At 43.8% G+C, this 15369-nt stretch overlaps 1 protein-coding gene across 2 annotated transcripts in view; it reads right to left on the bottom strand.

The window, feature by feature from the left end:
- The window catches only part of meis2a (Meis homeobox 2a), a 199254-nt gene that overhangs the window by 60951 nt on the left and 122934 nt on the right, over positions 1-15369 (bottom strand). For both annotated transcript variants that reach the window (XM_034675608.1, XM_034675607.1), the window contains one exon: positions 7102-7216. In XM_034675608.1, coding sequence (XP_034531499.1) covers positions 7102-7216 — 115 coding nt within the window. The remainder of the gene's footprint in view (positions 1-7101; positions 7217-15369) is intronic.

A 15369-nucleotide genomic window follows, 5' to 3' on the forward strand; every position in this document is an offset into this window, starting at 1 on the left:
TTTTTTCCCTATGTTCTCCAAACATTAGTTTGCACATTAGGCTGACCCAGTTAATGTGCCTTTCCTGCTGTGTAGGACCCAGTTCCCGACCCGAGCTGGGCCAGGCTGGGTTGGGCCGGGTCAGGCTGGGGGCCTGTTCATGATTATGGACCAGAGGGACCAGGCCCCAGCCAGAGCTGAGAGGGGGGAAGAGAGGAGGGGAGAAGAAATAGATGATAAGAGGAGTGTGAAAAAGGAGAAAGGATGGTAGGGCATAGAGTGGGGTTGATGTTGTGGGTAGAGGTCTGTGTTACTGGAAGTGTAGCTGACTCTTTCCTTTAACAGTTCCTTTGCTTTTGCTGTTTTCATGTTTTTTTTTCTTTTCTCATGATCTATAGACTCAACAAATGTAACACCGGGTCAGAAGAAAGACAGCCAGACATAAAAAAGGAAGAGAGAGAGCGGAAGGGAGGAAGGAAGGGGGGAGCTGAGGGAGCTGATCATTCTCTTTAATCACATTTTGGATGAGGGCCAGGTAGTCTGCGGTACTGAGAGCAAGACAGAGGGGTGAGCAAGGAGAGGAGTGAGAGAGGGGGTGGGAGAAAGAGAGGTAGAGAGAGATGGAGGAACAAATGGAAAGAGAGAGAGAGAAAAAGGGACTTATGGATGAAGGGGATGAGCCTGAGAGCAGAGCCCCTCGAAACAGCTTGAAGTGCAACAGCGCTTAAGCAAAAGTGCTCCTGTGCCCACACATACAATGTCTATGTGAGTGTACGCGAGGGAGAGTGACAGCCGTTCCCGTAAATGCCCGCGAATGCTGAATCCAGCAAGAATCTGGTGTTAGAGCAGGGGCAGGGAGAGATCCATTTTAAAACTATGTGCATTAACTATACTTTTCCCCATAGATTAAGCACTCCACATGAATAATTTAGCCTCTCTTATGCTAATGGGATCATGAAAGTATCCCCTCCGTACCGTGTTTTCTCCCCCTCCACAGCAACTCTTCTCAGCTTTCAACAATGGCCCTGCCCCTTCCCAACAAACCATCCCACTGACACACTGCACTGTTTTCACAACAGACACCTGACAAACATGAAGCTTACATGTAGCAACAAGGCTAAAATGGCACTGGTTAGCTTAAAAAGTACTTGAGCAACATTGTCCTCAACAATGTAAGGTTATAATTTGTAGGAGTAAAGTTCCCAATGCACAACAAACAAGTTACAAGTGGAAGGGACTTGTTTCAAAGAGTACAAGACCTCTGTTTTCATTCACTTTCTGCACATTCAAGACATTTTCCTTTGATGTCATGCTAATGATTTGAGGTCAAGTGCTGTTTTAATGTTTAACCACTGTAAGTTGAAAGCTATCGCATCAAATTTCAAGGTAAACCTAAACATACGATACCCCAACAGCTAGGGCTAGACAACAGCTAATGCTAGCATTTAACCACCTTCTAGCAAACGTGATGTTAGCTAGAAGGTAAATTCCTAGCTAACAATTGGTTAGCTGGGCTTTTCCACCTGTCATATGACATCTGGTACCACTAACAAAAAGTAATGTTATCTTTCAATAACTTCTTATCTATTTCACTTCCTAGTAAACGTGATGTTAGCTTGAAGGTAAATGCTTGCTAACAGTAGTTGGCTGGGCATTCCTGTTATATCTAAGTAACTTTGATGATGTAAAAGGTAGGTGAATGTTACCATTGGCTGTTAGCTAACAGGTTATCATGCTATGCTCATTTGAAATATAGCAAGTTGTCAATCCAGATGTAATAATTATTAATAATTAGTTAGATATCTTGAATTTATATGACTTACAGCCTGGGGACACAGCATTTATAGCAGTATTTTATTTAACAACCCTCCTTAGAATGGCGTAAGAGGAAAATTGCTGTTCTGTGAATAAAAAGTTGGTTCTGTGAGTAGCAACCAAATAAGTGTCCCACTCTCACACTTTCTGTAACTCTGTTTATCTTTTCTTGGAGGGAAATGGTCATATCCTGCGTGTTTATGTTTCTTCACCCCATTTTGTTCAGCCTCAGCCTCTAAAACAACCCATGCGCACATTTACAACACACACACCCTTGTTGCTTCAGCATTGTGTTGTTGTGGTGAGGTAAGGTGGGGGCACTGTGTAAAAATTATCAGTCCTCCAACAGCTGGGAGTGAGAGCCATGAAACAGCAGGGCTTGGGCCTGCTTTATTGTTTATCTGTTGTTTATGGGCCAGTGTTCAGCTTTAATTACTACACTAAATTAAACTCTAACAGGCACTTAGAGGGTACCAGCTGACACACGCTTGTGCATGCCCGCACACACTGTATATTTTATATACACAGACACACCTCGCTGATCACTCCAGAGCTGAGGTATAGGATACTAAAACGCAACAAGGCTTCCATCTTGCGTTTAGCACAGACTTTGCTTTTCTTTCTCTTGATGCTACATTTTGTTTTCTTCCTCTTTGCTCACTCTTCTTCTTGAGGCTTAAGTGGAGCTTTAAAAAAAAAAAAAAGCAAAGCCAGAGGTCCGGAAAATGCCAAATTCAACAGGCCTTGTTCATGCTGGGACTGTCTGGGCGGACACAGGGAGTCATGTCCCCACCAGGAATGACCCCCCTCGGGTGAGCTCAACCACAAAGACCTTGCTGAGTGGGGCCCCTGGTCAGGGCCAAGGGAGCTCACCACACTCCCAACGCATACACACATACACACAAATGTACCACAATACCATCAAGCGCAGCATGCTCCCTCAGAGCCAAACACTCAAGCTCTCCCTCTCTTCCTCCCTTTCTCTCCCTCCATCTCTGCCTCTCTCCATCTCTCTGGGGAGTCTGTCTATCCGCCGAGCGTGGGGATTGTTCAATTGCTGAGAAAATGTACAAAATGCTTTCTCCTCTCTTCTGTTGAGCCTTTTCCATCTACCGTAGAAATGGGGAATTGTACAGAAAGCCCCTTTGCTCACCACTCAAGATGTCAACGTGGATTTGGTCTTCATGCATAGCTAATAATCACAAGTGTGGACTGGGGCTGAGATACACACACACTCACACACACACACACTCATAGATACAGCAAAAGGGGAAAAACATTACCTACCATGCTGAATCAGTGTAGGGGATTTACAGTTTATGACTGAATGCATTTGACTCAACTATGTTTGATGTGTGCATATATGCAGGACACCTTATCAAAACTTGGATGCATTACATTATGGACTTCAGCTTGGAAACGTGGACTATCATAAGGCACACACATTCATCAAGTTTAACTCCCTGCAACTCATGTCTCTGATGTTTCAAGATAAGCTTGGAGGATTTCCAAAGGACTGTTAATCAAAATGATGTGCGAGCACGGCCAATGAAGTTATTGTGCGTTACCTTATGAACCGTCTCCCGTTAACTGCTGAAATTTGTTTATCTAGCCAGAACATAGGGAGTCACTCTCTGAGAGTCAGTAAGTGAGAGTGCAGAATTTGCCCTGAGGGTGATACTTCTTATTTTTCTCTTTTGGAGGGAAACTCAGAGAAAAGGAAAAAAAAAAAAGAATCTGTTAAGAACATGAGGTGGGGAGAGGTTACTGATCTGAGTATTGTGCTGAAACCTTTTTCATATGTGTCAGAACCTTAACTGGCAATCTTTACTGACAGCTATGAGCATGCTTCACCTTGGTTTACTGCTTGACAATAAATTATTCCACAAGAGGGGTGATACATATTTGCACACTTGTTAAATTGTTTTTTGGCACAGGTTCAGAGCAATGCTCGACGCGGAGATACAAAGTGGAGATTGAGGAAGTGGATTCGGCTCACAGAGACCATCCTGAGTCCTGTTTGCACTGTGCATACACTTCTTCATGGAAAAATTAATGAACTTTATTCTACTGTACATCCCCCTATGAGCCAAGGCAACAGGGAAAACTTTTTACTCTTTCTTCAATATTTTTGGGGGAAATTGAGTCAGATTTGGAATCATATTTTCAAATGAGGGATGCTTCTGGATACCTTTTTGAGGTACATGTTTTCAAGGTGCGTTCAAACATGAAACACATCTTTCAAGATGCAAGATAGCAGAAGAAAGTTGATGTTTTTCTTGGCAGCTGAAGCCAAAAAGCACAGTGGGTTCTCACTCACTCTTCCTCCTTCTCTCCGCCTCTCTCCCATCTATTCTGTCTTTCTCAACTGATCCACATCATCACCCCTTTTAACAGGGGCCAAGCTGTTAAAGACCCCATTACTGAAGTGAAGCACACATTTCACATTTTCTCCGTGGACTTGAGAGTGTGGACTACAAATTTTATGTGGAAATGTATTAAGATAGGAGGCAAGTCCATGCGTGGAGTGGAGTGGAGCGGGGTGGGGTGGAGGAGAAGGTGGAGAGGTTTGGGAGTGGAAGGCTCTGTCAGAATGGAAGGGCCAGAGTCGGGAGTCAGCGAGCGCTTCAAGCGTTAACGTAATTGCAAGAATGTGAAAAATGAGGCGGCGGGGCTCCCGAGCGAAGCGAAAGGTCAGAGCATGCCTCACACAAAACAACTGGCTGGAGGACGGCCTCATTAGACCATTAAATCAGCTGCCCTCTCTCTCTTTTTCTTTTTTTCTCTCTCCTTTTTCTCACTCTGCCTACTTTTTCACCTTCTCCACTCTTTCACCTCTGTACTTTAATAGCTTTTCTTTTACGTTCTTTTAAATTGCTGCCTCTAGTCAACGCTGCTTTCTTTGTTTTTACCATGAAAGACTCCAAGCTTGTGGATGTAGCGTTTAGCACTCCTCCATGCAGGTCGGGCTCTGGCCTTGATCGAGTCTTGGTCTGTGTTGGCCCAGAGCACGGTGCCGTACCGTAACTGTCTTTGGCCCGTATTGATCGTCTGTTACTGGATACGGTGGGGAGAGGAGTCGATAAGTGCTCTGTGGATTACAGGTCACTTGTACTTATGTGTGTAAGATAATCAATAGGCAGTGCATTTCTTTCTCTCATCCTCCCCCCTCCTCTCTCTGTTGTTTCTGCAGTCCTCATCTCCCATGCTGCCTGCAATTACAGAGATGAGTGCAACTATCTCCCCATGTTCTGTCTTCCTAACTGCAATAAGCTATCTTATATTTAAGGCTGCAACTAAAAATTGTTCTCATCATTGATTAATCTGCCGATTATTCTCGCCATTATCCATTTTTTTAAATATATAAATCATGAAAACACAATTGAAAAATGCTCATCATGCTGAGAACACCTTTAAAAGAGCTTTCATTGTCAAAGCAGTGGCCCAAAATCCAAATTAACTGTCATAAATGACAAAGAAAAGCAGCAAATCCTCATGGATAAGAGGCTGGAAGCAGCAGATGTTTGACATTGCTACGAGAAAATGACAAGGCAGATTGATTGATTATCATAACAGTCATAGTTTAACTTTCTTTTGATTGAAGAACTGACTTTCCGTCTTTATTGATAGGACAGCTGAAAAGAGGCAGGAAATGTTGGGAGTAGAGATTGGGGAGGCAAATGTTCAAGGCCATAAGTCGAACCAACGAGGACAATAGCCTCTGTACATGGGGCGCGCACTTAAACCGCTAAGCCAGTGAGAACCTCATTTGATTTATTGATTGATCGATAAATTGCTGCACTTTTAAACAACCCCCTTCATATTTTAACGCCTTAACTCCAGATGATAAAGGAGACAGCCCAGCAAAAGTAAACGCATGCCCTGCTACAGTGTCCTGTTTCTGTTCTGTAACTGTGTCAAAGTGTCACATTATTGTAGCTCATTCCTTCATGATGCTAATCCTGTAAAACAGAAACATCCTGTTGCTTTCCAAGACCTAGTTAACAACAACTAGCCTGACAGCAGCCTGTGATCCAACCAGTCCTGACACAGCTCACCACAGAGGTCTGCTGCGGCCCTCCGTCTGTGGTCAGAAACGGTTTCAGAGCCTACAAATGCTACTCCCGACTGAGGAGCAGAAGATCATTTAAACAGCCTCACCACAGACACACATCCCGTCGATACGTGTGATCGCTTATCGGGAAAAAACGATACACAACAGACGCACAAGTGGCTTCACTCTGCGAGCGAGCTGCAACAGTACGTGAGTGTGTGTGTGTGTGTGTGTGTGTGTGTGTGTGTGTGTGTGTGTGTGTGTGTGTGTGTGTGTGTGCCTGAGCGTTTGAGTGTGTTTGTGGGTGTAGACGGTGTGATGAAATTTCATGCAAAACCATGGACACTGCCCGAGGGCACGTAGGGATACAGAAAGAGACCTACAAAAACACACACACACACACACACACACACACACACACACACACACACACACACACACACACACATTCTGCCGCCAGTGAAAGAGATACGTTGGTACATTCAAAACAAGAGGAAGACTAGAAAGGAAAGGCCAAGAGCTCATCATCTGTTCTCTCAGATCAGACAGCAGTTGCATTTAATAAACAATTTTAACCTCACAATGTGTTAACGCTTGGCCTCACCTCTAAATCCAGCTAATAGCATATGCTTTTGATAATTTACATGTCAAAATTGATGTGGACCGTGACAAAAACACCAGGCAGATAGCTGTGACTTGCACACGCCGCCTGTAATAAATTCAAATGCGTTTGTTTTGAAATGCATTATTACTGTTTGGCAGGTCACGTACCAGATAACACAAGGCTCACTGAGACATAATTAGGGGCTGTTGTGCATGCAAAGTTAATATGGTTTAAATGCAAACAAGAACTGGCAGAAATACACTATTAATCATCAGCTTTTGTTCAGCTCTCTAAATAGTAACATTTTGGAAAGCCCTTCTTCAAGGCTTGTGTGTTACACTGGCTGTTGCTTGTAGTGGATAAGCTTGTTCATTTTTAGGTGTGACTATGTGTTTACATGGACGCCAGTCAAAAAGCAGGATAATCCAGTGTGCAGAAGCAAGGACTGGGTCGCATGTGTAAAGAGAGATGTGGCATCTATTCGCTGCAGATAGCACATTAGACAGGGTTAAAGTGAGGTGTTGGCAACTCTACCCATGCATGATGATTAATATATCCCGCATGGATCTGTGCCTGTATCCATGTGTGTTTATGTTTGAGTGCACGATCGTGAGCGTGCACACGCATGCCCATTTTGGTGCTGGCTCACCTTGTTCACTGCTGTTGTCGCCGCTCTGCGAAGCATGTCCCCCGCTGGAGGGCCCCGGTGTGCCGGCTGAGTGTGTGGAGGTGGCGTCATCATGGTCTCTCCAGGAAGCTGGGTTCTGAGGGTTTTATTCAAAAAAAAAAAAAAAAGAGAGAGAGAAAGCGAGCGTGGGATCCATCCATCCATCCGTGCATCATCCACATTCCCCAGTCCAAACCGCAAACCAGGAGCAGAGAGAGAAGGGAAGAGTGGAGAGGAGGGAGGGACACAGAGAAAAAAGAGAGAGAGAGACCATATGAGTATGCAGGAAAAGTAAGAGTGACATCTGTAAGAGTGTACAGTCTGTGAGGGTCCTTGGCCTGCTTACATTTTCTTGGCAAAGCGAGCAGACAATCAGTGATGCCACTAAAATCAGAGATGAATAGAAAGAAATGCTCTAAAGCAGCTGGCAATAAGTCAAAACACTGTAATCAAAGAGTTTCATTAATGCATGAGAGCAAAATGCAGCTCTGTTAATGTGGCGTTTGATTTCCAACGCTGCGAGTGGAGCACTTGTGAGTAATTGTCCAAACACATATGGCAGCGCCCTGGTGGAGTTCGTTTATACCGTAACCAATCGAGACTTCCGTGTCAAGTGAGAAATATAGAGGTAAAAAGTCCAAACACACCACAGCCGCCATTAATCATTACCACTGTCAAAAATGAAAATAAGATATGACAGTGATTCTCCGGCTAATCTGCCAAAAAAGTGCACACGCCCACTTTGAAATACACACACGCCCACAGAGGGCTTGCAGAAATACACTTACGCACACACACTAATGACATAATAGAGCAAGAAGAATAAACACACATGCACACACACTCACTTTTATATATACAAACACATGCTGAAAGAAAGTGTTAAATCTCTGCTGGCTAACTTCAAAGAAATGTCCATAAACAAATTCATAGCTTTTAAGGCCTCTTTTCTTTTTCCTCCACTCCCATGTCAGCTCATTTTCTCTCTTTCTCCTCTTCCCTCTCTCTTTCCTGGTCATTCCCGCTGCCCTGCTGCTGCACACAGGGAAACAGGATTTTCTACTGTACAGGAAAGGCTTTATCAGTGCCACATGAAGGCAGGCTAGAGGTGGAATTTCCTCCGCCATTCAGGCAAGAGGGACAGGCTGATCACGTCATTTACTACACTTACGCCCCAACGAACACACAGGCTCAATACGCCTCTCACACAGTTGATAGAGCTCCATAGTTTGTAAAAACTCCAGCTAGTCTTTCCCAATTTAACCTGTCACCTGAGCATGATGACAAAATGTTGGCCAACGTAAGCCCAGCGTTGTCCGGGGGCCTCGGGAGAAGCAGCCCCTTGAGCGGAGCCCAAGCCAAACAAACACAGGCCTGCACCAAGGCTTCCCACAAACCTCAACCCACTTCTCAGTTCCCGCTACGGCTTTTTTTTCTCCCTCAAACACACATAAACACATATACATCCATACAAAAGCAGAAGGAAAATGTACACGCCACAGAATATTCCAAGAAAGAGGCCGTTTTTTACCATTTTGTTTAACTTTGTAGCAGTTCCTGGTGGAGTTCTTTTCCCTGAGCTCTGCCTGAGAGGAGCCTGCCTGCCTGCCTGACTGCCTGACTGCCTGCCTGCTTTGGTGCCCCAGTCGGAGTGAGCTGTACTGGTGGAGGACAGACAGGATAGAGCCCGGAGACTACTGGAGGTTTGCAGGGAAACAGAGGCTATAAGACAAGCGGCTGCCGAGCTCCCTTGGGTGCTCAGTCCTGATGTGCTGCTGCTCGTTCTGCTGCGGAGGCGAAGCTGCTGCTCTTGCCTGAGAGCAAGGCCCTTTTATCTGCTAAGTTTTTTGGGGAAGGAGGGCTGTTTTCTCAAACAGCTCCGAGCTGAAAACAGCAGACTGAAACACACAAGGCCCTTCAGACCCTCCGCTCCACTCAAGGCCCCTCTCAGCGTCAGCTGTTTGCCGGATGGCAATCAGATAAAGAGCTTGGAGAATTACTGAGAAGAGGGGTAAGAAGACAGGGGGAACAATAGGCTGTGCGTGGGTTTGAGCCCTCCAGAACAAGCGGAGGGGAAACTGTCCCTGCTCTGAGAGGGAGAGATGATTGTTATGTGTTCATTCTCTGTGCCAACACATGGTACACTTCATGGGAACGAGGACTGTTGTTATAGCGATTTTTGTGTTACTCTCAACACAGCACGAGCTGGGTAAAATCACTAATGTGGGAAAAGCCCATCAACCGTTTGAAAACAGTCTAATTCTGTCTCAAACGGCACAAAGAGGCACGCAAGAAAGAGAGGTATAAAAATCCCAGACTCCCAGAAAGTATAATGTATTTAAACAGAGAGGGATCGTTGTTCTGAGAGGAGAAAATGACTGGGTTCTACTTCCTCAAAATGAAACATCCACTGCCGACAAGCAGTGAGACAGACCTGATAAACTGTGCTTGCTGCTCTCACACGCTCTCATGTTCTCTCTCCCTCTCTTTCTTTCTCTCTCTCTCTGTAACACTTGCCAGCTATGGCCACAGCATGGTTTTAATGCAACAGCTGAATCGATAGGACTTAATTTAGCTATCATTGCAGGGTAATGTGTCATTTTTAATGGCGCTGGCACTAAATTAAATTCAAAGACACCTCAGCTAATGGTGTTAAAGGGAATGATATTTTGCTGTGATTTGCTACCCTGTGGATTTAATGGCCCTGTATGCAGGGATGTAGATAGAGCTCAACTAGTTTGTTTCTTACAGGGCAAACAGCACACTGCAGCACTTTCTATGACCTAATAATATTAATACAGTGGATACAAGCCCCCTGTTTTTGATGAACAATGCTTTCCTCTTTTAATACCTGGAAGTCACTTCTCATTCATAACCCCCACCAGTCTGCAAAACAAGACAACAAACACCACAACAAAAGCGTTAACTTTCCACGCTCAACAAGGCGACAAAAGCAACAGCCTTTCCTCCTTATGAATTATTTAGTGCATCTCTCTGAGCATCAACAGACACCGCACGGCGCAACACAAACACTCACAACCATTTTGTCGCAACCCTCGTGGGTCTGATAAAGTTCAAACAAGTTGGGGGGGAAAAAACGTGTCACCCAAACAGTCTGCTTCAACCTACACAAGAAAAACCTTCGGAAGAAAAAGAAGAAGAACAGCAAGAAGAAATGGAGGAAAAAAAAGGCTCTAGCTCATGTGATTATTCCCCAAAGCTGGGCATAATTAGGAGTCAAACATGGTTCACTCCATGCTCTCCACTAATTGTGTTAAAGAGCAGTGTTACCAGGAGGAGAATGCCAGCAAAAAACACACACATGCATGTGCAGGCGGAGGATGCACACACAAACACAAAAGGGCTGGATGGAGAATAAGATACAAAAGAAGCGTGGTCTCCAGGGGCAGCCTTTTCTATTTGCTGGGGTTAGCGACTGGCAGCTGATAATACAAGTTGTAATTAATATAAAAGCAGGAGACAATATGGGGAGGAAGGCTTGTAGTGGATCAGGGCCACAGGAGAGCGGGAGAATACTGCTACTCGTCCCCTGTTTCTCATTTACAAACACCTGCCTGGCACAATCTTCACTTCCCACCTTGCACTCTGCCTACATCCCTAGGAATCTCAAAATAAAATTGATTTAGTAGCATCATTGAATTTTCCTCAAATTCCCCTGGAAGCTGAGGGAAAAGTGGAAGAAATCTGTCGGTGCAGAGGCAGGCTGGGAACGACTAGCCTTGTGTATATACGTGTGTTTCTGTGCGAGTAGTACAGAATAGCTGACACACCAGAAAACACACAGGGCCGTAAATCATAAAGCTGACATTTCAAGACACATCTTGTCACATGGTATAAACAGAAGAAAAAACACTCCTAACACATTTTCTATTGGCCTGAGCTCGTAATTATATACAGCCGCTTCAGAAAAGTGTAGGTGCACCTCTATTGAACCTGAGAGTATTTACAACACCCTCAATTATAAAGAATATAAAGAGAGTGTGATTTAACAGCTAATAACTCACAGAAGCATGTTTTAACAGACATGAGGGGTTGGCTGATTGTATTTATCCTTTTTTAACTTTCTCTGAGGCAAAAAAAAAACTTTTTTATTGCAGTCAATGTCAGATAACGTGCAAAGATGTCGTCAGAATGACAAAGTGAATTGAGTTTGCTATAGTGAAAGCAGTCTGGGTATTTTACGTCATTTAGTCCTCTTAAATAAGAAACAAAAACATGTGCCCTCGGTGGCATCTGCATTTCCGCTCCTTAAAGTTTGATGCAATCAAATACTTTCTTTATGACGCCTGTAATGATGGTTTTCCTCTTAGCGCTGTCACAGAGGTGTTAATCTAATGATATGGTGTAGAGAGGAGGACATAGTTTAAGAAGGTGTGTAGGCTGCATCATAATGAGAGGTGTTCTAAAGTACACAATACATGAAAACAGCTTTCGACATAATGTGGTTATGTAACTCCACATTCAAGGATGACCTCAGGAGCATAATAAAAGCGAACTGACACACTTACAGACAATAGTAATGAAAGTAAATATAATTAACTTTGTAAGGGGAGATTTTTTGGCGGAGTTGTTGCTATTGATCATAAATGTGCACCTGGTGAAGTTGAAACTTAAGTCCTCCACTAGTATAAATGCATGTTGTGCTTTACTGTTAAGATGCATAGATTTTCATTGCAAATACTAGGGGTGAATATGCAGTTTAAGAAAGGAGAATGAGACATGCAACAAGTGAGCCTAGCCTCTTTGCAGCCACAGTCGCTGTGATTAGATATGCCTGCCAACAGGACCCTGCCTCTGAACACTAATCAAAAAGGAAATGTTAGGCCAGACATCCCACCATCACAAAACAATTGTGTGGAACAGACAGACTGGCTGAAGTCAGAATTGCACTATTTTTTCTATGAAAAAGGAGGGAAAAGGAGAGATCCAAACGTAGTCGCTCCCTGAGGAGAACAAAGCGAGTTGAATTAGAACACCTCCAAAACGGAGAAATTCCATGCTTCAGCAGGCCGGCTCGGCCCGAGGGCTCGCCATCCACAGGCAGAGGGCTCACTATATGTGTGTGTGTGTTTGTGTGTATGCTGCACCATGCAAAGTGACGTGCAGAGACGGGACATTACCGAGTACCCTTCTCCGCTGATACACACACTAAATCACAGCGTGGGCACAACATGAACTATTGCATTACTTGGCTGAACCTGTGACATCACCGTGTCTTACCAATGGTCTACAGCACTCAGAGAATCAAATGTAAACACAGCAAAGCTTTTTTTCCCCCCTCCTCCTTTTTTTTCACCCTTCCAGCCATGCAGAGGTAAGATAAGCTACACTTTGGGAACTCCTATCACTCCCTGAGGAAGCCTCTACAAAACAAACCTGCAAATCCTGCACACTTTCTGCAAAACAAATCTGAAACTATGCAGAAATGCAAAGACAGTTTTCAAAAGCGTGATGCATATGCATGGAGCAAATGAAAAGCCTTGTGCTAATATGAAAGCTCGACTGAAGAATAGCAGGAGGAGACACAAAGGCTAATTCATTAGAACAGATAATATTCAGACACTGTTAATTCTATTTGCCTCTCTAATTGGATGTAGCACAGAAGAGACAGAAATTTTTATTCATTAATTAAAAGACAAGAGAGAAAAGCATTGACAGCACACACACTGTAGCAACCGTTTACAAATCTACACCACTATGCATGTTTTTTTAGCCTCTCCATCACCCTCCATGTTAAATACATCTGTTTTTTTATCCTTTTAATTGGGAGGGGGTAATCAGAGGAGGGGCGATGAGCTGGGAAGACATGGGTGGGCTACATGGTGAGATAGTCACCGCAAGCTAAGAAAGAAAAAAAAAGGGAAATCAACAGTGTCAGCAAGGACTCATCCTGCTCTCTCTATAACATAATCCAATCATCTCTGAGACAATGCTGCATTCAAGTGTAAATAAAACAGCGCTTATTATGCTCCCATGTCAGGTATGAAGAGGAGGGAAAGAGGTTTAAAAAAAGGAATAAAACACACACATTAAAACACACATGCACACACACATATATGAAAACAGGCTCAACGGGCCGCCTCCTCCAGTGAAGAGCCTCATCATCTCCAGAAAAACCAACTTTCTCCAAATGAGATGTAGCCCAGGGCTATATATTAAAAATGCATATCAAAGCAAAGAAAAATGGACGTGAGAGAGTCTAACTAAATAAATTAGCATATCTAACTATCAAACCGCCTTCCTCTCCTCAATGGGGAAGCGAGGACAGAGATGAATAATAAAAAAAAGAGCCAAACACAAATGAATAAATGAAATAAATAAATCTAGACAAGTAGGACAAAAATTGCTTTCAATCCAGCGGCACAGTTATGCAGCCAAGTGCATTTTTCTGCATTGTTCTGGGTATTCAAAGCACATTTTAAGCATGAAGAGCTGGACTCCTTTCAATTAGACATGGAAATTACTGCTGGAGAAGTTAACTGTTTAATTCCTTGCTTTAAGACACATCAACAGCTGTGCTTTCCTTGCAAATACAATGTGCTCCAAAACGACAAATGATAAGGAATTGTTTTATTTTGATAATACTTTAAGTAGCAGGAGGGGTGGGGGATGTATTTGCGTTTCATGCAGCCATTATTAAAATCACCTCACAGCTCAGCACTACAAACAAGCAAGCAAAAAATCAGAGCAGCGTTGAGCTATAATAAAAAGTTCATTGGTGCCACAGCAGTGAAATAAATCCCTCAAAAGTTAAAAACCTAATGAGGTGGTCAGTCCAAATGACTCCAAGATGAATGGCTTGTCATGCAGCCTTCTTTGTTTATTGCTGCTCCTGATTTGCTTTATTGGCACTTCTAATTTACTAATTATCAAAATATTTCTCACAAGCTTGGAACGGTGACAGAGCTGCTGTCTGAGCAATGAAGGCACCACTGGAAACCGGCCTGAGCATCCACCATCTGCCATGAAACTAAACAGGCTAGTTTATCTAATCTCTGCAATATAAACAACAGCATGCCTCATTTCTACACTTGTGTTGGAGGAGGACCACAATATTGCACCGTTTCCCAAACCCAACATCGCCATCCATGCTGTGAATTGTGTTTTAATTCAGCCTGTGCAGCCCGCCGCGTCGACCTGTGGACGCGCCGGGCTTTCAAGAGGGGGGAATCCACCGCTATTAGGCCGATAGCCAGAGCCAACAGATGCAGCGCGGTGACTTTGCATAACACTTAAATCTGCTTTAATTCCTAATAGGCTTGGCCTTGTGCTGCGCAGATATTAACTAGTCACTTTGTTGCAATAGCCCGCTCTTTTTTTTTCTTTACTCCACCAAAACATTAGCTTTGTCACAGGCATGCAAGACGCAATAATTCACAGATATCAACTCAATAACACACTGTCAGCACGATCCATACTGCGGGGGGGAGAGTCTGTGTTTATTACACCGAAAATGCACCGATTTAAAACCAGGGAATCGATCTTCAAATTTAAAGCTACTGTACTTCAGGTGCATATAATTGAATTCAGCATTATGGAGCCTCCAGCCATAAAATGGGGGGGGAGCAGAGCAGAGCAGAACAGAGGGGGGAGAGCCATTGCAGAGCAAGAAACCACACGGCAAATCAATACGAAACAATTAAACACATTAACATCAACAGCAATGGAAGGCCTCCAGACGAACCATCATATGCCTCGTGAACTTGACATTGATGCTAAGCCTTTAGCTCTGAGATCTGTTTCAATAGGCTACCACTTTCTCCACCTCTGCAGCAAAAAAAAATCCACAGCTTTACGCACAGGCCCCAGACAGCTCCCACAGCCCCCAAAATATAAAGAAAGACCCTTTCTTTTTTTAAATATTAGCCTACAGCTAAAGCTTAGCGCTGATACCCTGCTTTAACGTTAAACCTGCGTAACAGATAATTGTCTCACGTCTTTTTCTATTGCTTACAGCGTGCAACACTTCATAACGCACGGCTGCGATTTACGCACGCACGCACCCTCCAATACACACACAAACCTCGCAGCAAGCAGGGACGCATTATGCACACATGACTGGCTCTAATCAAAAGACTAAAACAATAACTCAGTCTATTGTATCACATCTAGCTTTTGACCTTAGAACATCGATCGGCTGATTTTCCTTGCAGAACAGAGCATGCTCTATTTACTGATGGCACAGCAGGGTCACACACACACGAAAAGAGGCACAAAAAGTTGGCATTG

The sequence above is a fragment of the Notolabrus celidotus genome, chromosome 22 (assembly GCF_009762535.1).
Source record: "Notolabrus celidotus isolate fNotCel1 chromosome 22, fNotCel1.pri, whole genome shotgun sequence".
NCBI lineage: Eukaryota > Metazoa > Chordata > Actinopteri > Labriformes > Labridae > Notolabrus > Notolabrus celidotus.